The sequence below is a fragment of the Astatotilapia calliptera genome, chromosome 23 (genome assembly GCF_900246225.1).
Source record: "Astatotilapia calliptera chromosome 23, fAstCal1.2, whole genome shotgun sequence".
In the NCBI taxonomy this organism is placed as follows: domain Eukaryota; kingdom Metazoa; phylum Chordata; class Actinopteri; order Cichliformes; family Cichlidae; genus Astatotilapia; species Astatotilapia calliptera.
Genome location: NC_039323.1, coordinates 25,369,942 through 25,392,893, shown reverse-complemented (window position 1 = coordinate 25,392,893; position 22,952 = coordinate 25,369,942). Strand labels below are relative to the sequence as shown.

Sequence of the window (22,952 nt, the reverse complement as noted above, 5' to 3'; positions counted from 1 at the left end):
TATATTGCTAGATAAAAGATCACAAAGTGCTTTACAAGGTATATCTTATATATATATATATATATATATATATATATATATATATATATATATACACACACATACATACATACACACACACATATATATCTTTGATTATCAATTGTAAATTTGAGGCAGAACGCGTTCAGAAAGATTAAGTTTTACCGATAACTCCGACTTGTTTGGTCAGTCAGGCTCTGATGAAACACAAAGTCACATGTGTGAATACCAGTGACTCCAAATATCACTGGTTATGAGCTTTAAAAAATGGTGATGTATATTGAGCTCACTGTTCTACCCTGAAGGGAGGGAGTTTGTAATTGGGTCCATTTTTTGTTTGTTAGCGGTGTAGCATCCACAGTTTTCAAGATATCATGTTCAAATTTCGTGTGATGGTAGATACCAATAACAGTCCGAGCTGATTTAATTTAGGTGAAAATTGGGTTAAGGTTGCACCAAATGTGAAAATCATTAAAAGTTTTATATTACCCACGATGTTTTATGGATCATTTTCAACCTTTATAGGCCTTGGAGGATATGACTACCTAGGTTAGCTAAGTATTTGAATCTGACCTTCACTTTTAGCGCCCAAGGTCAAAGCTGGCCTCGAAAAAACTTTTTAAAAAAACACAGTAATAGATCATATGAAAGCGCACGGAGGCGTCATCGCAGTGTAATAAAAACATCATAAATAAATCAAAGTTGTAGTACAGCCCTTGACGTGTGCTCACTTTTAGTTGGAAACTGTTGCTTGAAATCTGAACTGAATCTCTGCCCTGGCACTCACATCTCCTCCTCCTTCCACCGCTTCCTCCAAGAGTTCAAGGTCGTCGTGTGGCTATTTCCAGCTCGTCTCCGCTTTGATCCGTGTCGCAAAATGACAAGGTAACGCAACTCGGGGGGTCAGCTGTGTTACAGGAACGTGTCCACGGATCGAGAGAGAGGAAATCAATCCTGCCTGACAGTGTCTTCAGGATACACTGACCTGACTGAACCATCGCGCACACACTCATGCTCGGATAAACGCGCGAGCTCACGCAGATGTACACAAACAAACACTCGCAGTTTAAATATAGCGCTCACGCTCTCTCCAGCTGTCTGTCAGCGTGACACAGACGACCTCTGTCAGCTCCGGTTTGTCTGTCGTCTTGTAAAGGTGCATCGGAGAGACAAGGTGTCTGCACAACAAGTTGATCTCAGACTAACCGTGTCTGAAAAGATGTTTTCAGGGATGAAGGGGGGCAAAAAAAAGGAGAAAAAAAACAGAACAGCTGAGATTTAATATAATTTCAGGCTCAGATTAGAGACACTAAACTTATTTTTTATACCAGGCTGATGATATCAGATGAACTGGTAACAGGGGACTTCCCCTCACTACTTGTTCTGATTGGTCCCTACATGTTTTCTACAGAGGTGGTACTATATGGTATTATTTTGTTTATTTTTACCACCTGATGTGACAAAACAACCATAGATTTATTCTTTCTTTCTGTTGTCTTTTCATTTATCCTGTCACCTTGTCTTTGTTTCTTTTTCTTGACTATCTTTCTCTCCTTTGTATTTCTCTTTCACTTTCTCTTTTACATTCCTACACTTTCTTTTCTGTTTAGTTTTTGTTTTACTTTGTGTCTTTATCGCTTTCATTTTGTGTCACGGTCCGTGGAGATAGACCGTGTGGGAATGTGTGTGTTGGACCCAGACGCGAACACAAGCGAAGATGCAGGAGTGGATTAAACAAAAGCGAGCCTTTTATTATGGCTGATAACAGAACAAACCAGAGCGAGGGCAGTATAAGGGTAATAGTTCAAACAGAAAACCTAAACTGGACATAAACTAAGAAAAAGCTATGGCTGGAGATACGGAACACAGGGGGTGGTAACACAGACGACGCGACACAGACTACATGAAACACAGAGACTAAATACACAAGAGGGATGATCAGGGGAAGTGGCCACACATGGGAACACAGCTGACACAGATAAACATAACAAGACATGGCAGGAGTAAACAACACTGACGGGAGACTGTCAAAGTAAAACAGGAAGTACACAGAGGTGCAAACAGGAGGAGAGAGAGAGCACGGGCATAGTGGGCTGGGGAAACATGGAATGAAACAAGGAGGGGAGATGAGGGCTCACAGATACATAGAGGGGCACACAGGGGATAAAAGTCACAAGGGGAAGTCAAATAAGGAACACCACAACAGGACAACTTAGGAAACATGGCCTAAATAAGGAACGAAATACAAAAATACAAGAAACTAAGAATACTGGGCCCACATGGCCCAGGACCATGACATTTTGTCTTTGTTGCACTCACGCTTTCTTTTTCTACTTTTCCTGTGTTCTTTCTTCCTTTCTATCTCTTTCCCCATATCTATTTTTATCTCTTTTATTCTTTTTATCTTTTTTTCTACTTGTCTTTTTTCTAATTTTTCTCACATTTTCTCTTTTTATTTCTTTTTTTCTCCATTATTCTTTGTTCTTTTAACCTCTTTTCCTTCTAACTTCATCTTTTTCACTTACTGCTTGTCCCTGCTTTTCTCATTTCTGTACTTTTTCTTTGCTGATTTTTTTCTCTCCTCGTGTTTTGATTTTTCTTTCCTTTTCTGTCTTTCTTCGTCTTTCTTACATTCTTACTTTTTTTACTCTTTATGTTCTTGAACTTTCTTCCTTTCTTGTTCTTTTCACCCCTTTTCTGTTCCATCTATCCCTTTCCTTCTTTGTTTCTCTCTCTTTCTTTATTGTTTTTTCCTCCTGGCTGTTCTTACTTTCTTCTTCAGTCAGTCTGCAACATGGGACCCTCCAACTCTCACATGCTCAATACATGGTAGTAAAAAATCTGCAGTAAACAGAGAGCAGCCTCGGGTCACCTGGTTGACAAACATAAAATCCACCGACAGGTGAGGCAGACAGCTTCTTCTTAAACTCCAATGTTCTGCTGGGAAACCTTGTGAAGGTCTTACTTTGACAGCTATACCAAACTCCCCAACAGAGCATAAGAATCCTCCAAGGCCTCAACCAAAAACTCCACCCTCCTGGTGCTACCCACTGCTGGCGACCCCCAGAGGTCCCATGTGGGGGTTAACACAATATAAGGCTATATTTTGTTTTAGTTCTTTTCAACAAGCTATCTTTTGTGATTAAAACAAATGCAGTGAGTCTAATCTAGAAAGGTCTGCACAGACGTTACAATCAAAACATTGCTGAAGTCTGACAAGGTTGCACAACCCCATCAAGGAAAAGTGGTGCGAAAAGCCTTTCATGTACCTTTGTACTTGCATTCCCACTCTCTACCTTTCCATTTTGTTGCACACACACACCCCATCAGCAGAGCTTCTGTTGTGTCTGCAGCCAAAACAATACCCGTGAGCAGCGGACGCCATTCGACTCCCCTCACAGGTCGCCGAGCACTCCCTGCTAGCTAATTACAACAGGGTGCGTGTGTCTGTCTGCACCCCTCCCTCCTGCCTGAAAACACAGGGCATCTGCAGAGGACGGCGGGAGGGTTGTGCCAGGGTTGCGAGGGGGACGTATTTCTGACAAATGTGCCATCTCCATAATTAGCTGGAAAGCAACATATGAAACATTAAACACGCCGGGCGCTGACGACAATCAAAACATTTCATTTGTTGTCAATTATTCATTACTTTGAAGGTTCTGAAGGGGTCGTTAATATGGAAATAAGCTTGCGATGCTAACAAGGTTGTAGTATCTGATTCGAAATCATCTGAGCACAGAGCGCCCCTTCCCTTGCTTCCTTTCTTTTTTCCTTTTTTCTTTTCGGCTAATATTTTGCCTTTTTTTTTTTGTCTCTATTGTGATTTCGTCTCTTATTCATGAAGCCTGCTCTTCAAACAAAACCCTTGAACAACAAGCTGCTTTTATCCACTTTAAACTCCATTTGATGGAATTCTTTGATAGCTCCGAGTTCAGCTCTGCCTCAAATGAAGTTAAACCACCCAAAACTAATCTAGTCCCATTTTTTAAAAAAAATTTTATTTCACCATTTTCATTCTTTACCTGACTCTATTAGTGGGTGCTTCCCCTCGGCGGCTGTCACAGCAGACCTGCCAAGAGAGCGGTCAGTAAAGTTCCCGTCTGTAGCTTTTCACGGTTTAGTTGCTCTACAATTAATTAATGGGATGAAAAAGTCCCACACAGCACCTCGCCGCCTCTGGAGCAGCAGCAGCTACCTTTGCCAGCTGTCAAATTGGAGAGACGTGGACTGGAAAAATAAGCCCGAGGCTGTGGCTATTTAAGGTAATTAGTTCTGATTCATGCAGCTCTCAATCCCTATTACCTGTTAACTGCTGCCACCATCAACCAGCGTTCAGCCTGGGGAGTTCAGCTTTGCGTGTGCGTTCATGTGAAGACTGAAGGCACGGAAAGCAGAAGGATGCCAGAATCCAATCAAAGGTTTGGGTTATTAAAATATGACCAGTGATGTTGTCTGGGCGAGGCAGAAGTACAGTCAACCTGAAATAAAGGTCGATTGTGTTTGAGTGAACTTTTAGGAAGCTCTTTTGTTGAGTGCTCTTAATCAAATTGGATTCTGAAGCTTCCTGTTCCTAAAAATCTGACATTTATGGGATAAAACAGCCGAACATCACGGTTTAAGTTTATTTTCTGCTTAACCAACCCGTCAGGAGACATTATAAAGTGTTGTTTCTTCTTCGTTTCATTCATGGCATGTAGTACTGTGCAAAACTCTTGAGCCACCCCACATTTCTTTATATTTTGAGATTTTCTTGTCATTTATTTAGTTCTCCAAGCTTTTGTTGTGTTTAACAAGTAGGCCAATCCAGAGAGAGTTGACAGGAAAGCAGGATATTAGTGAGGGGGGAATGACACACAGGACATGGGTGAACTTCAAACTGGGTCATTGTAGTAGTTTTTGGCATATGGGTCACCTTCTCAATCGGGGAGCAATAGTGGCAACCTGTTTTCCAGACTTCTTCAAAGACATTCAAAGCTCTTTTGTGGGTGTTTCTGCTTTTTGTCCTGTTCTCTGCTGCTTCAACAATGGCCCATGTAAGATGCTGGATTTTTTCCTGTGTCTTAAGGACTTGGCTTATCTGCTGTAGATACATTTTTTTAAGAAAGCACAGCACGTCATGCTGAGATATGCCAAGTTTTCAGCTAATAGCGCTTTGAGAATCACCTTGTTGGTGCAAAAATACTATTTTATGTCTGAAGAAATGGGAACAAATGATGCGTTTTTGTGACTGGCTACAACACCTAAAGATCTAATTACGTGTAGACACAACATTGGTTCTTTCTTTGAGTTAGTTTCCAGTTTAACTTAAAAGAGATTAACATTTGGGGATATCGGACTCTTTTACATCTGCTTTGACTGGAATCCATAAAATATCTTTGTATGTGATAACCAATATTAGTTTGTGCTGCAATTTTAATCATTTGGCAAGATTTTTTTATGCGTTCCTACTCTTAGTATTGGAAGTACTATTCAAACTCACAACACTGTATGTTGATATAATCGACATACAGTATAGTGCTGTATAATCAATGTGTTTGCAAAGATTTAGAAAATATATGCATTTACCCATTTACTCATACTGGGTACCGGGTAGGACATCTCTTCCACTTTGGAAACTTTAAAACAGCCAATCCGTCCTCTGTACTTTGTCACACTTGGTATAGTCCTGCGCCCTGAATACAACTGCCACTTCCTGTTTGCCAGCCTGGCCTTTTACCTGGATTTGTTTGGGTGAAGCACAAGGAAACAAAACAATTTGGGTAAGTATGAATGTGAATCTGAAGTCGGTTTGACTGAATGTGCAGCTCTTTCATTAACTTGTGAAATTTATTAGAAACTTAAATGTTTAAAAGGTTTGCTAGAATAAATGCTACCCTACAAGTTCTGTTGTTCAGCTGAAGATAGCAAATGAAGTATTTCTTTCACATCTGAACCTACTTCTGCCTCTAACACTCATCTACATCCGCTCCACCCTGCCTGCACTCTCTTCTTCACCTCTCTTGCACTGCAATGTCTGTTGCTTCGAGTGGTTGACCCCTAGTATTTAACCTCATCCACCTTCAACTTTCCACCTGTCTGCCTCTCATTCACCCACATGTATTCTGTCTTGATTCTACCGACTTTCATTTCTCTTCTCTCCAGAGGATACCTCCACCTCCCCAGTCTTTCTTCCACCTGCTCCCTACACTCACTGCAGATCACAGTGTCATCATATTCCATGGAGACTCCTGTCGGACCTCATCTGTCAACCTGTCCGTCACCTTTGATGGGCAATGTATTAATATGTCATCAGCTACATCGCCACGGGATAATGTAATGTTTTTTTAAGTACAGCATTTGCAAACAATGTTAATAGTTCATCTACGGCTTCAGTACTTGGCAAAGTAATTTTATTAAAAGTCATCCACAAGTAATAGTAATAGTTGTGTGTTTGCAGAAAACCATGTTCCCTCACCTATCAGGTCAGAGGTTTGATCTGATTTCTGGCCAGCTTGCGGTCTTTCTTTTGGATGTTAAACTCCAAAGTTCACTTTTGTCTCTAAAAGCCGAAACTATCTTTTTGCTCTCTGACCTACTAAGCCACACGCAAGCAGCTTTTGGAGCATTTTTTACTTTGGATATTGGACTTAAAAAGTTATGTTTTAACTGTCAGTTGATCACACAACCTTGAACTCCTGCCAGACCACACCATGCCCAAGCTTTTCTTGGAGCCGTGTAATTTTCACAGAGTTGAGCAGTACACAGAATTCACTGGCTCATGGTGACATATTCATTGAGAAACTGAGACTTCATAGTGCAAGTCTTTCTATCTTTTTAGTGCTGGACATTACAGTTTAGAAACCAAATTTTAACAACAAGTTTAAAACTAACTCGGGAGATATTTTTGTCTTGGTGCTACCCAAGCTAAGCAGTTTTTTGCCCCCTACAGCTTTCAGTCTTTTTCTGAAGCTCATCTAAGAAAACATGTTAAAAACAAAGAGTACTGAAGTATCTTGACTAAAACTCTGACCTGAATTGGAGTATTTAGAGGTGTAAATATCTCACTGTAATAGCAAAAAAGCTCTGTAACCATTGGAGCAGTTTCATAAATGTATTTTAGAACAACATTGCATCTCTTTATTTTATGTTCATTCTCCTGAAAATACTTCCTGATCTTAACTTAAATACTTACATTTGAAACTTTCATATGTAAGTCACTGTAAGTTAGTTATACACTGCCCTTCCTCTGGGGCAATTTATTTTAGCAACAAATTACAATCTACTGCAATAATTTTAACTTTTTTTAATTTTAGGAAAGCTCAATAACATGTTGGAAATACTTCTTCTATTACACTCATGTTTTGATGTTTAAAAATGTTTTAATCTACCCATAAGTGCTTAGATCTGGGGTATATTTCTAATCCTCCTCTACTGATCATGAAAAACCTTTCAAAAGTGCCACAGTTTGTTTTGCCTAACTAAACCTTACTTTGCCAATTCTTTGATCAAAACTGTCCACTTCCCTCAGCAAAGACGGAGCTACTTTGTATTTTTTTTTTCCCCTGCATGTGTGTGTGAACCCAGCAAGCCGGCGGTCATCATTAAGACAGTAAATCTGCATATTCCTTCTCTCGCTCTCTCTTTTTTTTCTCCATTTTACAGTACAGTCACTGTAAGGTTAAGTAGCCCCAGGAAAGACAATACCAGCCACTCTTCAATTATTTATTCTCACATCATCCCAAAAAGATGACAAATGCTAATTTTGGTCCATTCCCCAGCTGGGCATCCAAGTGCTCATTAGTTTTAAAGAAGGTTAATCCATTTAGGTTTTGCATATTGATATGCCAATTATGTCTAATCGTGGAAGAGGCATCCGTCAAGGTAATAGTGCATAAACACATGCAAGAACATTAGGGAGAAGTCAACGTTATAATAAAGTAGGTGTTAATTGGTAAGGGGAGGACTGTCGGCTAACTCATGTGTGTAATGTACAGACGGGTGAGGAAGAGAGAGGGGGAGAAAAAAAGGGTTTCATTAGATTCCTCCCTCACAGCCCAAATGAAAAAAAAAATGCTGTAATTTGCAAACCTCATGCTGTGAGCTCGCTGGGTGTCGTGCCCAAATGCTCCACCGAAGAGGAGGGTCACAGGGGTGAGGGGAGTGAGAGCTACGGCAGCATTCTGATACGGGCTGTTCAAAGAAAGTGTTTTTGCAATCATAATGTGGGATCTAACTTTTGTTCAATATAACTGCATCATCGTGTTTCCCCATGTGCTGTTGCGCTAAGCCATGACAATAAGAAAAATGTCCTCCAAATTAAAAAAAACTAAATTTTAATTTGCCTTTTGACATAGAAATCACTCATCAATCATTAATTATTAATAAATTATATATAAGTGTACAATAAACAACCATGGGGTTGTTTCTTAGTTTTCTCCTACTTATACAAATAGTTCATTATTTGAATAGCATTGAACTTTTGAGAATTGTCACTTTTTTAATGAGATGTTTATGATCATTTATATAGAAGAAATATACAGAAATATAATTGGTGTGACACCGGTGTTAACACCTTAACACTAATAGTCTGTTTAGATGTGATAAATACTACGAGAAAAGACTTGTATAACCAGCAGGTAAAAATAGCAATAATAATAATAACTAAGAAAAAATCATTACTGATGCTTTTAAATGTACTTTTTCACACAGGGCCAGGTACTTGAGTTATCCTTGTCTAATATTACATTTTATTTGATCAAATAGCAACAAGCTAATAAATCAAGAATGGTTCAAATACTTTTTCACACTTTTTCACATCACCATATGTATAAGAAAATATATTAAATATCTATTAAAATCAAAGGATTTATATCCAATTCGCTATTTTAAATGCAAGCGATACATTTCACATCGCTGTGGTGTCATAGAATTGTGTAAATAGTTTTCTTACCATTACTTAAAGCCACAGCTTTAAAACTGAAGGTTAGTTGTCTCGTAGCATTTGGTCACATACCGATTTCATGGTGTAGTCTTTGGTTGACAACATGGTAACTGTGCCAACCTGCAGGTTGAAGAAGTATGTGAAGCACTGATGTACTACTGATGTACTAGTAGTCACAGTTAGAGTGTATCTCCTGTCAGAATCAGCTTTATTGGCTGAAAACCACAACGGCAATGGATAAAATTGCGAATTTGGGACTTTCCAAAGTAGTGGGTCGTGCTTTGGTGAGTACATCCATCTTTTATTTTACTGCAGCTAGTCATGTATTCAGTTACTGTTCATGCAAAAGCCCTGTGTCATATTACATTAATATACTTTATTAAATAATAAAAAATAATTTTCAAAAAAACAATAAGATTGCAAAAATTTGCAATAAGGCTTTAAGTACTGGTGTGTTAGGTAGGTATGCAAAACAAGCCATATTTTATGTGCAATTTCAAAGAGAGACCTAGAGAACAAAACAAAGACCAAGGGAACGTCAGGGTTCTCTCTCAATCTGAAGGCTGTTCTCAGCTTTATTTTAAACTGTCACCAAAAATATTTTACTTCTGAGAATTTATGACAAATATCTCTGCAACAGATAAAAAAAAGTTTAAAAATACAGTGAAGATAATGAGGCTCAAATGGTTCCAAAAGGCACAAAATGAGAGACCTGAGGCGTTTAAAGAAAGCATGATGCTTTACAACCTTCCTAATAATCATGAAAAAACACAGGAGTTTGTAGCAGTCAGTTCCTCTCCCAATCTTGCTTGCTGGCGGCCAGAGCCTCTCCCAGCGCTCTGATGAAGCGATGGACATCACTGAAGGAGTTGTACATTGGCACCGGAGCAACTCGCAGCACGGTGGGCTCCCTCATGTCACACTATGAGACAGGAAATGACAAAAGAGTTCAAAATTGTTCAGGTGGTCATTTTTTGAAGCACAAGGAATTAAAGTGCCAAAAACTGGAGCTCCTCCAATGGCCACTGTAGGCAAGTTACAAAAGCGAGCATGTCCCTATAGTTGTTTTTATGAAGTTAGTTGCTAAGATCCTCCACCAGTCTGTGCTCTGGTTTTAGTGAGTTAAATGCTAATGTTTTATTTGTATGTACTTGGCACTAATGATCAGGTATCGGTTTATAAAAACAAGCTGAATTCACAAACTTTGGACACTTCTGGCTCCAAAAAAGAAAACAAATACAAAACTGAACTGGCTAAGATGCCAAATACGTGACCAACCCCTTTTCTAAACTTTTGATGATAACAACACAGAACTTAAAAAGACAAAATTTACATTTGATGTTAAAATTAATTACATTCTTGTATTTTTACCTGATTAGGCTTGTACTAGAAACAGATATCGGGGTTTATACTCACAGCAACGCCCCTCTTCTCCAGCTCCTCGAAGACTCTTTTGATGGGAACAGAGAAGGAGAGCGAAAGCTGGCAGCCTCTCTGCTGAGGGTCCGACGGTGTGATGATGTGGACGTGAGGTTTGTGAGGCTGAGCCGGGTCCTTAGTGTAGTAGTGCTTAATCAGATACTCCAGGTAGCCTGTCAGTAGGAGGGACTTCTTGCGCAGAGCCTGCATGGTGGTCATGTTAAACACCTGGCAAGATTTAAATCGTGTATGAGGAAAGAAAATGAAAAATAGATGTTACTTCAGGCAAATGTTTTTTTTTTCGTGTACAAGACTATGCTGATATATTAAGGAAGCCTGAAAACAGCATTTTTCCCTTCCATAAGACATGATTTTAGATTACTCTCTCAAATTTTAAAAAAGGAATTTTCTCAATTTTTCAGTTATTTCCATAAGTTTGAGCAATTAAGGCGAGATAATAACCCAAATTTTGAACTTATGTATGGCAAAAAATGCTTGTTTTCAGTGGCAGAAACAAGTTTCCATAATAAATAATAAACTGCTGAAATAAGCAAACACTAAATAACCATTAAATAGACATGTACAACAATTAAACAATGAAAGAGATGAATAATGAACACATATAGTTTTTTCAAGCTGTGTATTCAACTTGTAATCGACTACAGGCACTATTAGCATCACTGTTTGATAAACACTTACTTACAGATATGCATGACAACAATTCCAGTTACCCCAAAGTGTCAGTGCACTACATACATACATTACATACACGTAATGACAAAAACATACACATAACACTTGTAATGTTAATAACGGACATGTAACTTCAATAACCTGCACATAACACACATGTAATGTCAATGGTTTGCATATAATGTCCACAACATACGTGTAATTTCAATGGCGCGCATATATTGTACACGTAACATAGTTGTCGTTTTGAGATCATTTACTACACAAACTACATATAATTTGTAACGATTCACAATTCCCGAACACTAAATAGATGCTAATAATCCTTGAACCCTAGCAAGCTTATGAAATACGTTTCATTCAGGTTGATTAACATGTCTAGAAGGAGTACCTCCAGACTGGCCTGCAGTGGACAGACCAGCAGGATTGGTTGGTTCGACAGCCTGAAGCCGCTCACTCCAGGCTGCAGCTCCATCACTAAAAACAGAAGGAAAAAGTCAAGAACCCTTTCAAAGCTTCAGGATCCATTCAGTTCATTCAGAGCCTGAGAGGTGTGCTCTTTACACTCTAAACATAAAGGTCTCCAAATAGGCAGAACTGCAGGTGTAATGTTCACATGAGACCACAAGATGGAAGCAAATAGCAACTCTAAAAGCACACAGCAGGCTTGAGAGAGGTACTGAGGAGGCAGAGGTCAGTGAGGAATCTGTGATGAGTTTTACCGTTAGTCATCTGAAACCGAGACTTCAGGTCATGTCCCCACCATCCCATCAGCCTGAAGGACACGGGAACAGAGAGCTGTGTTACTTTATTTAATCCAATCTTTAATCCTATGTCTATTAACGTATTTTGACTAATTTAAGAGAAAGATACTTGAGTTTGATATATTTTATCATTTGATATTAGTTTCACTATCCTAGATGTCCCACATCTGGCCGTGACTGACTCAAGGTGTCACTTGCCAGTGCTGTGACTGAACCAAGAGTGTCAAAATTAGGCCAAGGATATCTGGGATACCCTACCAACAAAAATCCCCACCAGCTAAAATGTCTGTGAGGAATGTTTCTTACGTTGGTTTGATGGTATGTTTGTGTTTCTCATGGATAAACGCCCCAGCGAGACCACCAGCACCTGAGTTTATATACTGCAAACAAAAAAGCCACAGTCATCACAAAGCATTTCTCATTTATACTTTTATCTGATAATTGTACTGAAATCGCCTGCAGTTCATTAACAGGGCAGTTAGTGAGCAAGGTAGTCCTCAGTAAGCTGGAGTGAATGGTGATAAGGAGATAAGTATTTACCGCTGCCTTTATGATACATGAATAAAAAAGTCTGTGAAATTTGTCTGAAATTAAGATAATCTCGGACATTTTCACATGCCCCGTTCTGTCCTTTTAGGCTGTTCGCTCTGCTCTTACATCAATTTCTCTTTCAAACTGTCCTGGATTACATGTGAAGGATTATGGCAGTTAACAAGCAGTTTTCAGTTTAAATGATCCATAGTTTTCAGCGATGGCGCTAAGGTAGATGTAACATCACTGCTGCACAGAGATCAGAAAGTAGCACTACAGAAGTTATTGAATGGGAGATCAGCTGAATTACCTAAGGCTTTTGATCTTTAAAGGCCCCTTCCATTGGTTTTTGATAAAGACATCCCCCATGGTCATTCATAAACCAAAATAAATAAGTAATAAACTGTTAAATGACAGGTAGTTCCAGTTTTTTCAGTATCTGTTATAGAATTGCATGATTTCTTACTCTTGAGTTCAGAAAAATCTAACCCTGATAGGTTTGTGTGCTTAATTTCTCTCATGAGCTGCTTTGTGCATCCTGGCAAAACAAAGAAATATTCTGTATATTAACAACAAAACTTTGATTTTATAATAATTACATAATTACAGGACAGTGTGGACAATGAGACACCAGAAATTTTCTGTAATTCATTTCTTAAACTTTAAGCCCAAAGAGTCATGCTGCCACACTTCTTTCCTTTACTACAGCACCATTTCTTTATCAAATAGAAAAACAGATCTATTGTTGAAGTTCTTTTTCTTACATTAAAATATCTCAGGGATTAAATGGGAGTTTTGCTGGTCCGGCTCACTTGAGATCAAAGTGAACTGTATGTGAGCCACGATGTAAAATGAGTTTGACACCCTGGTATAAGCGTCTAAACTGGTTGGAACTGGTTGTGTTGTCTCAACCTTTGCCAGAAAGAACATTAATATTCCTCAGAAAGGACATTTGTCCTACAGCTCCACAGAGTCTCATTCACTCTGGACTGTGTCTGGATGAAACAGTGAGCAGGACTTTAGAAGTCTCCTGTCAGCTGACCTTGTAGGAGCACCAGCAGGCGAAGTCGACACCCCAGTCGTGCAGTTCCAACTCGACGTTTCCTGCCGCGTGGGCGCAGTCGAAGCCGACATAACAGCCCTGACAGACAAACAGAGGACACAGTAACAACTTAATATACAGCACAAAGCAAAAGTCTCGAGAAGGCCCTGATTAATTTTTCTTTTGCTTCCAAGATAACAGACTTTCTTCACATTTTTGTAAGTGGTCTTGAGCAATAGCTTTCCAGGACTTCCAGAGACTTCTAAGTTTTCTTTGGACATTGACTCTTTCCACAATTCAAGGAAACATTTGGTCAGGCCGGAAAGTTTCACAACTGAAGAGTTGCATCAAAAAATATGGGATTTATTGCAAATAACACCAATATTTCATAAAATGATGGCGAGATGCGGTGAAAATTTGAGATGAAAATGGGTAAAAGATTTGGGTGTAAACACACAATTGGAAAAAGGGAATAGCGTTGTTGTTAACGTTGGTCAGTCAGAGTCACAGTGGGCAAAACTCACTCAGTTAAAAAATTGTGCATCAGTATTATTGTTGGCCCATCAAACTTCGCACAGTGGGTGTGATACCCACCAACTCTAGCTGGAAATGCAGATCTGCAATTGGTACTTTTCTCCATCTGTTCTGTTCTTTTGAACTTTTTTGGAAATAAATAATGAAAGCACCGGGAGAAATCATATACATGCTTCTTTATGTAAGTGTCAACTCTCATTTAAGTAATACAAGAAAATCGGAAGGTTCTGGTGACTGGAAGGCCTCATTGAAACATCATTAAAGACTTTTATCTGAGTATTTTTTGCTTACAGTGGTTTCTCTTTTTGCTAGGCCCCCCTTTGTTTTACAAGAAAATCTGTAGCTTTACTGTATAAAGAGCTAACATCTCCAAAATTTCAGGAGTAGTTAGTCATTATAAGACGTGCTTGTGAACTAATCAAGAATGTGGGATACTGTTTGTCCGTGATTTGGACAGCCCAGCGCGTGTTCCCGATGCAGGGGAAACAAACTCTGCCGGGGAGACCTACCTTGGCACTTGTGCAGGTAAAGCCAAAGGCAAGATATGCTTCACCATATTTTCAAGTCTTTGGCTTGGAAGGGAGTTGGTTTGGAAACATATTTGGCGATGCTTCATCTTCTGCTTTGCGTTTGTGTGGGAGCCCCGTCAAAAACTTGTCCATTGTGCTAGTAGTGTTCAAGCATTTTTTTTTTTTATTCATACTGCGCCCCCCAGTAATGTGCCCCCCACTTTGGGAACCACTGGGTTACAGTATCCTCTCCTTACCTTCCTCTGGCCAGCCTCAGTGATGCAGGCCATGTCGAACAGCTGGCCGGTGTAATACTGAACCCCGCTAAACATTACCACTGCGATAGAGTCGCCCTGCTTCTCGATCACCTCCAGGATGTCCTCGGTTTTCAGGGTCTCTTCTCCCTGAACACACAGAAAGTGCTCAGCATTGTCATTTAAACGGTGTTTAGTTTCTAACTGACACAGAGCTACAGACACGTTTGTTCATATAACAGCATGAAATGCACTCAATAGGTCGGCAACTGCTCTTCATCTTTGAAAGTTAAGATGCTGTGAAAGTTTTAGTAGTGATATGCTAACACGTGACGTGAAGTAGATGACCTGAGGATTTGCTTTGGGGAGGAAAACTATCCATCAATTGTTCCTCCATGGAGAAATTAGTTTAGATAAAAGTGTGCAGTGTGTTACCGGCTTGGGTGACAGCAACAGCATGCTGTCCTTAGGATCGAGTCCTCGCAGACGGATCTGCGACTCCACAGCGTACTGAGGAAAGAGATTCAAGAAGGACACTGAAGATTTAACCCTCCTGTTATATTGCAAGTCAAATTGAACCATTTTAAATTGTAAAAATCTAAAATAAATAGTTTCAAGTATTTTTTCAGTATGAAACTTCTTGTGCTTGGCTTCATAAAGGTAATCAACATATAAAATAAAAATTGTGCATTTTCACATATGTACAACCCATGTGTTACCCACATGTCCCAGGACAAGTGGGTAGGACAGGAACCTTTTATGGGCAGCATGTGATGCAAACACCAGCTATACACTGAACATGCAGGTTAACACTGGGAAGCTGGCTGGAAGAGCCCCAGAGAAGAATCATGTCACAAAGGTTGTGCTTGATATGGCACAAGGTCTCAGGGGCACAACATAACCTGTGACTACAACTTGGTTCAGGAGCTTCTAAAGAGAAAGCTCACAATGGTTAGAACAGTCCGAAAGAACAGAACTCTCTGCTGAGCTGCTGAAAACCAAGAACAGGGCCCCTCAGTCTTCCATATTTGCCTTTACAGACACTACAGCCCTGGTACCTTATTGCCACCAAAAGGGGAAAAAAGTTGTGCTCATGAGCACTTTGTACAAAAATGCTGAAATCAGCACACGAGAGGACCAGAAATGACTCTAGACTGCAGTGCCACCAAAGGGTGGGTTGACAACTTGGACAAAGTCACAGGGTCCTACAGCACCAAGTGAATGACTGCACGCTGGCCACTTGTCATCTTTTACAACATCGATGTATCAGCCTACAACACATTTGTCATTTGGGCGGAGATCTTTCCTGAGTGATGAAATGTCCCTCATGTGCTGTGTAGACACATGCACCTTGTTCATTTCCACCTATTAATTTTTGTGTATTTCTGGTTCTAAACACTGGATAGTGTTTACTATTGCAACATGTAACGACATGTCACTTGTGTGCTGTGGAGACTCACAGACACACACACTGTGTTCATATTGCTATCCCTTATTTTGTTCTTTTGTTCTTTTGTTTCTTTCTAGAGTTTACTTTCAGTACAAATCCTCTTGAGTCATTAGTCTTGATTTTAAGTCAGTTTGACCCAGAACAGAAGAGATGTCACATGTTACTTTCTCTACATCACTACATACAAAGAAAAAAAATGTAAATTATAAAACAAAATTTTAAAATAATCAATGTCATGTAAAACTATTGTGTTTTATATGCAGGTCTTTCTAATGTGCATTAAAAATGTTTTAAAATGCATTTTTTATGAAAAACAAGTGAATTACCCTCATTGAACCACGATCTGTGAGAGGTAAAAATAAACACCATTTACACCAATTATTGTTTGAAATGGTTAGTAATGGAGTTAATAACCAGGTATAAACATAGTAAACATGCCCTGGGTCAAGTTGACCTACAAACAGTGTTCCTGAGAAACGAACATAACAGGGCGGTTAATGACCAACTTGAACTGAGGAGACAAGAGATTATTTACACCATAGACAAGTAAGAGAAACACTGAGTGCAGGAAAAGACTCCGTTTAAGCCCTTTTAGGACCCTTTAGGTCCAGTCTGCATGCAAAAGTATTGATGGGCAAGATACTGAACCCCAAGTTCCTCTCTGATGCATCCATTAGATTATAAATGTTAGATAGAAAACACCTAGCTGTAGAAAACATGTGCTGGTATGGCATATTGCATAAAGCACTTTGAGTAGAAAGTTGAGTGGAAAAGTGCTGTATGAGAACCAGTCCATATGTTCAACTATAAATAAAATATGGGTTTATGAGATTTGCAAATCCCTGCATTCTGTTTTTATTCATATTTTACACAGCTTTTTCAGAATTGGTATTGTACTTAACAAACATAGGGTCAAGGGTATCTCTAATGTACACTCTGGACAGATCTCAAAAACCTTCCTCCTTCAATTAATGTCAGTTCTTTGGGCTAGAAATGTTTCTCGAGTGTTAAAACTGGTGCGAAACACAAGATCAGACCCCAACTAATCATCCAGTGAAGTTTAATTTTTCTTTTGAGTTAGACAAAACTAGTAAAGCTGAATTCATGGATCAGGGAAAGAAAAATCCCCAAAGGGAGGATTTGAGAGAAAAATGTGATCATGTGTGGATGTACTCACGTGATCAGATGGAAAGGCCTTGTCCTCTAGAAGGATTTTGTGTCGAGTTTTAGTGGGTTTGTAGAAGGAAAGCTGCCGAATAATTGAAGGACATTACTGTTCAGTTTGAAAGTTGTTGAACTATGTGTGTTATGTTTGTATATCTCATCATTTAAATGGGGTGAAACAGTAAGTGATTGTATCATACCAGCAGAAGATGTAAATTTACTGTCAGACCATTCATCAGTGCCACTTCCTCAGTTTTAGCTCCTGTCAAAAACAAAAGAAGAAAGACAATATGAGTCATGTTCTTAATTAATATGTGAATGTTTGAGAAATTTCCCCAAGGCTTTCATTTCATTTCAGTAACAGCAGAAATGAGGAAATCCAGGTTATTTAAAGCATAGTAGCTTTTGTTGAAACCTTCAGTTCACAAAATGGTCAAACTATCCGGTTGTTCAGTGATGACGTGACAAATCCTACTTCCGGGCCTAAAGTAGTCTGCGTTTAATATGGCTTTTGTGTTGTTAACATGTTTAATGTTATGTATTTTCTTCTATTTAATCTCAAAAAGCTCCTAAAACAGTCAGTGATCACTGTTGACCTCCCTCGGCTTTTATTACGCTAATCATTTATTTAAGCTCAGTTTTTAAAACCTTAGGATGTAACTACAGCCCAGCCCATGCAGCAGTATATGAATGACTAACCTCGTATTGTGGATGGATTATCTCAGTTGTTCTCCTGGCTGAAGTTTGGTCCTTTTACAGCATCCTGCCATGCGATTACATTTGTTCCTGACCACCGAGAACACTCACGTTAACTTTTATCGAGTGGAAAAAAAGTTAGCTTGTTTATATTATGCTAACATAGCTGTGTCGCTAGCGGTCACATAGCACATCATTATATACCAGCTAGCCAAACTTCAGTAACCCTACAAACGTCACTGCTGTTTAGTTTTCAGTCTTCATTTATGTTGGAAGTGAAAGCAGAGCTGTACGTTTTAATTTGTTTCCAAAACCCCGCAGTCAGGACATGCTATATTGTATTTAGATAGAAGCTAGCGAGCTAACTTCCTGCTAACTTCTAACTCCGTTAAATGTCATAAATTCCGTTTTCATGGATGCCTGGATGTTAAACTCAATTGTTACACCTGGTAGAGCAGAACGCTGATCATTTTATTAAAGATGAAAGACTTTAGACAGTTTTTCAACTCTCAGTAATGACATAGTGATCGTTTGATATATGGACCTGCAGCAGAGTTTAGGCCCAGACACGGCTAGTGACGTCAGACTTAACGACCGGATAGTCATCTTTATCTGAAGGACTCAAATGATCACATGTATTCTTGTCATTGTCTTCCTCATCCAGAACTTGTGAATGAAATCACAGATGGACTTTGCACTCTTCAAAACAGGCCTGGATGGAAAAGTGCAGTGACTACCAGCTAAGGTAAATGGGACAGACTGTTTTAAAACTACAGCTGTGTGTGAGCATCACAGAAGAACACACAAATGTGAAACTCTAGATTGAACCACCCAACACTTAGCTCAAGTTAAAATGGAAGCTTTAGAAAACATTTTTATTAGGACCACTATGAGTATTTTCAGTGAAAAGGAGACTTATTTCCAACTAAAATCGTTGGAAATAACCATCTTTCCTTTGGCAGGTTCTGCTCTTGGACCTCTCAAGTCCTTTCAAAGACGCAGAAATGACTGTTGAACAAAACAGAGCAAATTGGGAAAAATAGTCGTGGGTGTAAAGCTACTTGCAGAAGAGCTCCAACGGTGGGCAGGCTAAAGCAGCTTAGGTCCTAGTCACACGGGCCTAGAGACTTGTCAGTGACCATCTTTGAAACCCCTGGTTGCTAGGAAAAAACGTTATTCCTCAGCTGTTTGCTGGCTGTTGCTGTGAAAGTATTTGCTAAAGCTGCAATCACACAGGCCTATAGACCAGTTTGTGAACCCCTGGTAACCACCAGTTGCTAGGGCAATATGTGTACCCCATGACCGTGGTAGCTTGCATGGATGATGGCAAGTTGTCTGCAAATTATGGTCTTCCATAATTTCCTTAGGGATTAACAAAGTACTCTGATTCTAAATTTACTCAACGGTATCAAAACTGTGAGAAGTGCAGTGCTAGAAAGTTCCCAAACTCCTTCAAAAACGCCAATTGCCTTTTGGGTTTTCTTAATCAGTCAACTGTTACAGCCATTGTCAGACTAGTTCAGGTGAGCCAAAATTTGCAGCTTTGGAAAACATCGTGTTCTCCAAAAATCCTGACCTACTTTAGAGGGACCAGCCAAGCGTCAGTGTTTCTTACCTACAACTTTGGCCATCAGTTCCTCAATGTTGTTTTCAGCCCATGCCCAAGGTCTCGCACCCATTGTGTGTCCATGGATAGCACTGTAAAAGAATACATCAATACATGCCACTGTGCCTCATCCTTTGGTTAAATATCAAATGTAAGCATTAACATACATCTTGGCCCACGTGTCCAGTTCCTCTTCCAGGTACTTCTTGACATTTTTAGGCTGCAGCCCCAACGAGTTGCCCGAAAAGTAGATGCAGTCCTTGGCACCATTGACCAGTGAGAGATCAGCTAAAGAAACATCAACAGAATTAAACAACTGCTAATAACAAATATTCTTCTCCATCAACCTTAATGAAACATTTTTCACTCACAAGGCGGCAGCTCTGTAATTTTCGGCACCAGAAATTCCTCCCTGAAGTGTCGCAGTTTGTCATGTTTATCGAAGTAAGCAGCCACTTCTGCAGAGGTTGGACTGCAGCCCAGAGAGTCAGACACTCGTTTCACAGTTTCGCTGGGAGTCGAGCCGTCAAACTCATCCATTGTGGAGGGATCGGTGGGCTGCTGACCTGCAGGAAAAGCATCAGTTAGGGAAGACATTTTATCTTTATTAGGAATAGGGTTGCAGTCTCTGGGTGCGTAGACTTCCAGATCTGTTTTTTAGGTGTTTACTGACATTGTCTGACCTTCCTCCCCTTAAAGCTAAAAGTCTGCCTTCAGGGTTTAATTTAAAATCCTCTGTGGTGGTGTTACAGATACATGTAAAGGAACAACAACAAAAAAAACAACAAAAACCCAAGTCTGGTGTTTCTGGTAGTTAAGCTCACATGTAGACAGACACTGTGTGATTCCTTGTTTGACCAAATGTCCCGAAAACAGCACTAACTCTAAGGGCAAGTTAAAGTTTAGTCACAGGTCTCTTAGTTTAACATCATCTGTGGTCTGAAATACACCCAAAGTAAACTTTAAGTGTTCTTAGCAGAACAGGTCGTTTGTTTTGTTTTTTCTTAGAGCTCATGTCAAAGGTCCAGGTGCAAACTTTAGGATTCGTCCACCTTTATAGGGGCTTATTATTAGCTACTCTTTAGAGTGGCTAGTAATAAAGGAATAAACTGTTTCAAGGGTCCTTTTTTTTTTTTTTTTTAGATCTGATTGCTGTAGAATTGTGTAAAGATACAAATTAGTTTGGGTTGTCCTATAATCACAACACTGTTACTCTGGAAAGATTCATTATCCACATGGGATCATTTGTGTTGTAAAGGACATTTTCAGTCTTTCTTTTAAATCTCTTTCTCTGCATCATTTTAATATCATACGAACCCCAAACCTGTTCTGTTGAAATGTGAATGTTATGTTTTAGTCATTGGTCTGATTGGTTATTTACCTTTGTACACCTCTATATTCAATGCACATGCTACAAGTGACTGACGCTGGCCAAGGCAGGGCTGCTGGCATGCTGGATTCAATTCTGAGCTGTTCCTGCAGCCATTAGAGTACCGTCTCTGATCTGACTGCTCTTAGTGGAAATCTGACTGGACAGAGGCACTGAGATGAGGTGCTCCAACCTAGTGCCATTCTTGCAGCAGCACTCCACCCTGTCTGTACCTACCCCCACATATCCTCTGGATTCTGGGCATATCCAGACATTTCCCTGGCCTAAATTTAGCCCCAATATGTCTCCTATGGAACACAACGGGGTTATGCTGGGTTAATGTGTGACCACTGGCCAGTAATGGAGAGTCAACAGCAGATCAGGACAGAAGATCCATGCAAAGACTGGTGACTACTTGCACATCCACGAAGCAACCATATTAAATGTTGTATGTTCATATTTTAAAGTGTTGGTCTGTCAAATCAATTTAAAATACAAACTCGTATTTCCTTCTGTTTTTCTCTTTGTTTTCCTCTGTCTATAATCAACATCCATCAGCTGAATCACTAAGATCTTTTCAGAGGGCTTGTCTGCAATATCCTCCTAAGCTAACATAGACAGAGACTTTTGATCAAAGCTGAGATCATTAGGCTCCAAGAGTCCTCAAAAGAACAAACTAGACAATATATAGAAAGAAATTTAATTTTTGATTTTCCAGAGTTGGTTTCTTCATTTTTAAACCACAAATTTTTAAAAAACCTTTACCAGGATTTTTCTGTAACATGACATTCTGCAAGATTAGTACACCCAAACACCTTTAAAATGTTTTGTTTCACACTGTCTAAGCACAAGGCAGCTTCCTTTTAATATGCCTGATAAGTCTCTGCGTTCCTTATCAATAACACTGCAGTTCTTTTACAATTAAACACTGAGTTTAGAGGCTTTTCTGCTGACAATTGTTCTTGTTAAAGCATTGCATGCCTCATTATTTATTCATTCTGCTGTAAAGTGGAAGTTTTCGAGCTCTGAAAGCTGTAACTCACAGTTGGATCAGTTGGTCTGCAGATGAGCTTCCTCTATGCATTCAGCAGTCAGACTGAGTGAATCGTGTCCTCTGCAAACGCTCTTTGAGCTCTTTGTTTGCACTATCAGGTTAATCATTGTTTTCATGAACTATGACACATACTCAAACACGCTCTTTAATATCCTGTCATAAGTTCGCCTGTGCGCACACACACAAGGCAGAGCAGGAAAGACTTCCTCATTTTGTGGTTTCTGTTTCATGTATGAAAATGGAACAAACTTACAGAGCGAAGTTCCACGTGAAAACAGAGCTGGCCATGTGATCAAAAGACGTTATTCTGTAGCTGCATCAGTGTCCGCTCTTCTGCTTTGAGACTTTCCAACGGATGCTAAGCCAGGCTGTGTGAGGATTTACTCCCATCCAGTGCCGGAATCAAACTGTAAACATTCCTTTATTGATTTTGTGTCCATGCAAAAAAAGATTTATTTTTTATTTCTTCCTTCAGCATGCTCTCAAACTGCTGATTTATACAAGTATAAACACCACCAAGTTTGACTTGAGTTGCACGGTGATGAGCTGGAGGCTGTCATTCCTTTTCTTTCAGGCTTCTGCCATTTGTCCACTAGATGGCAGCAAATCATTATTAACAATATGTCCCATGTCTGGTCCATTCCCTTCAAACTCTGACAGTGGTGAAAGTTTAGTCACAGGTCTCTTAGTTTGGCTACAGCAGCGTCCTTCACAGCCACTGTATTCAAATATGGTGGAGCAACGTGGCTGCTTCCACAAAGTGCAAACCTGCTCCTGTGTATTATTCATACATTGATTATAAGTATTATGAGAACTCAGTTGTTGGGAGACATCATTAAACATTAATCTGTGTGTATATCTGAGTACAGAATTACTGACTGTACCTTTAAGATGCCATAAACCATTTTTAAAAAGTGTGTGTGTGT

General features: G+C 39.6%; 1 protein-coding gene and 1 long non-coding RNA gene across 2 annotated transcripts; one reads left to right on the top strand and one right to left on the bottom strand.

The window, feature by feature from the left end:
• The first annotated feature begins 4,055 nt into the window (after positions 1-4,055).
• On the top strand, positions 4,056-7,125 carry LOC113016973 (uncharacterized). The gene is made up of 3 exons (XR_003271344.1): positions 4,056-4,439; positions 5,685-5,780; positions 6,163-7,125. It is a non-coding gene; the product is annotated as an uncharacterized LOC113016973 (long non-coding RNA).
• Positions 7,126-9,485: 2,360 nt separating this feature from the next.
• On the bottom strand, positions 9,486-22,147 carry kynu (kynureninase). Its single transcript, XM_026158129.1, has 14 exons — positions 22,016-22,147; positions 19,975-20,169; positions 19,771-19,891; positions 19,613-19,695; positions 17,502-17,563; positions 17,315-17,386; positions 15,123-15,197; positions 14,691-14,837; positions 13,391-13,489; positions 12,124-12,197; positions 11,776-11,828; positions 11,445-11,530; positions 10,358-10,588; positions 9,486-9,863 (listed from the first exon to the last, which is right to left on the bottom strand). The coding sequence occupies exons 2-14, from the start codon at positions 20,141-20,143 to the stop codon at positions 9,729-9,731; spliced, it is 1,407 nt and encodes a 468-aa protein (XP_026013914.1). The 5' UTR covers positions 20,144-20,169; positions 22,016-22,147; the 3' UTR covers positions 9,486-9,728.
• Positions 22,148-22,952: the final 805 nt, after the last annotated feature.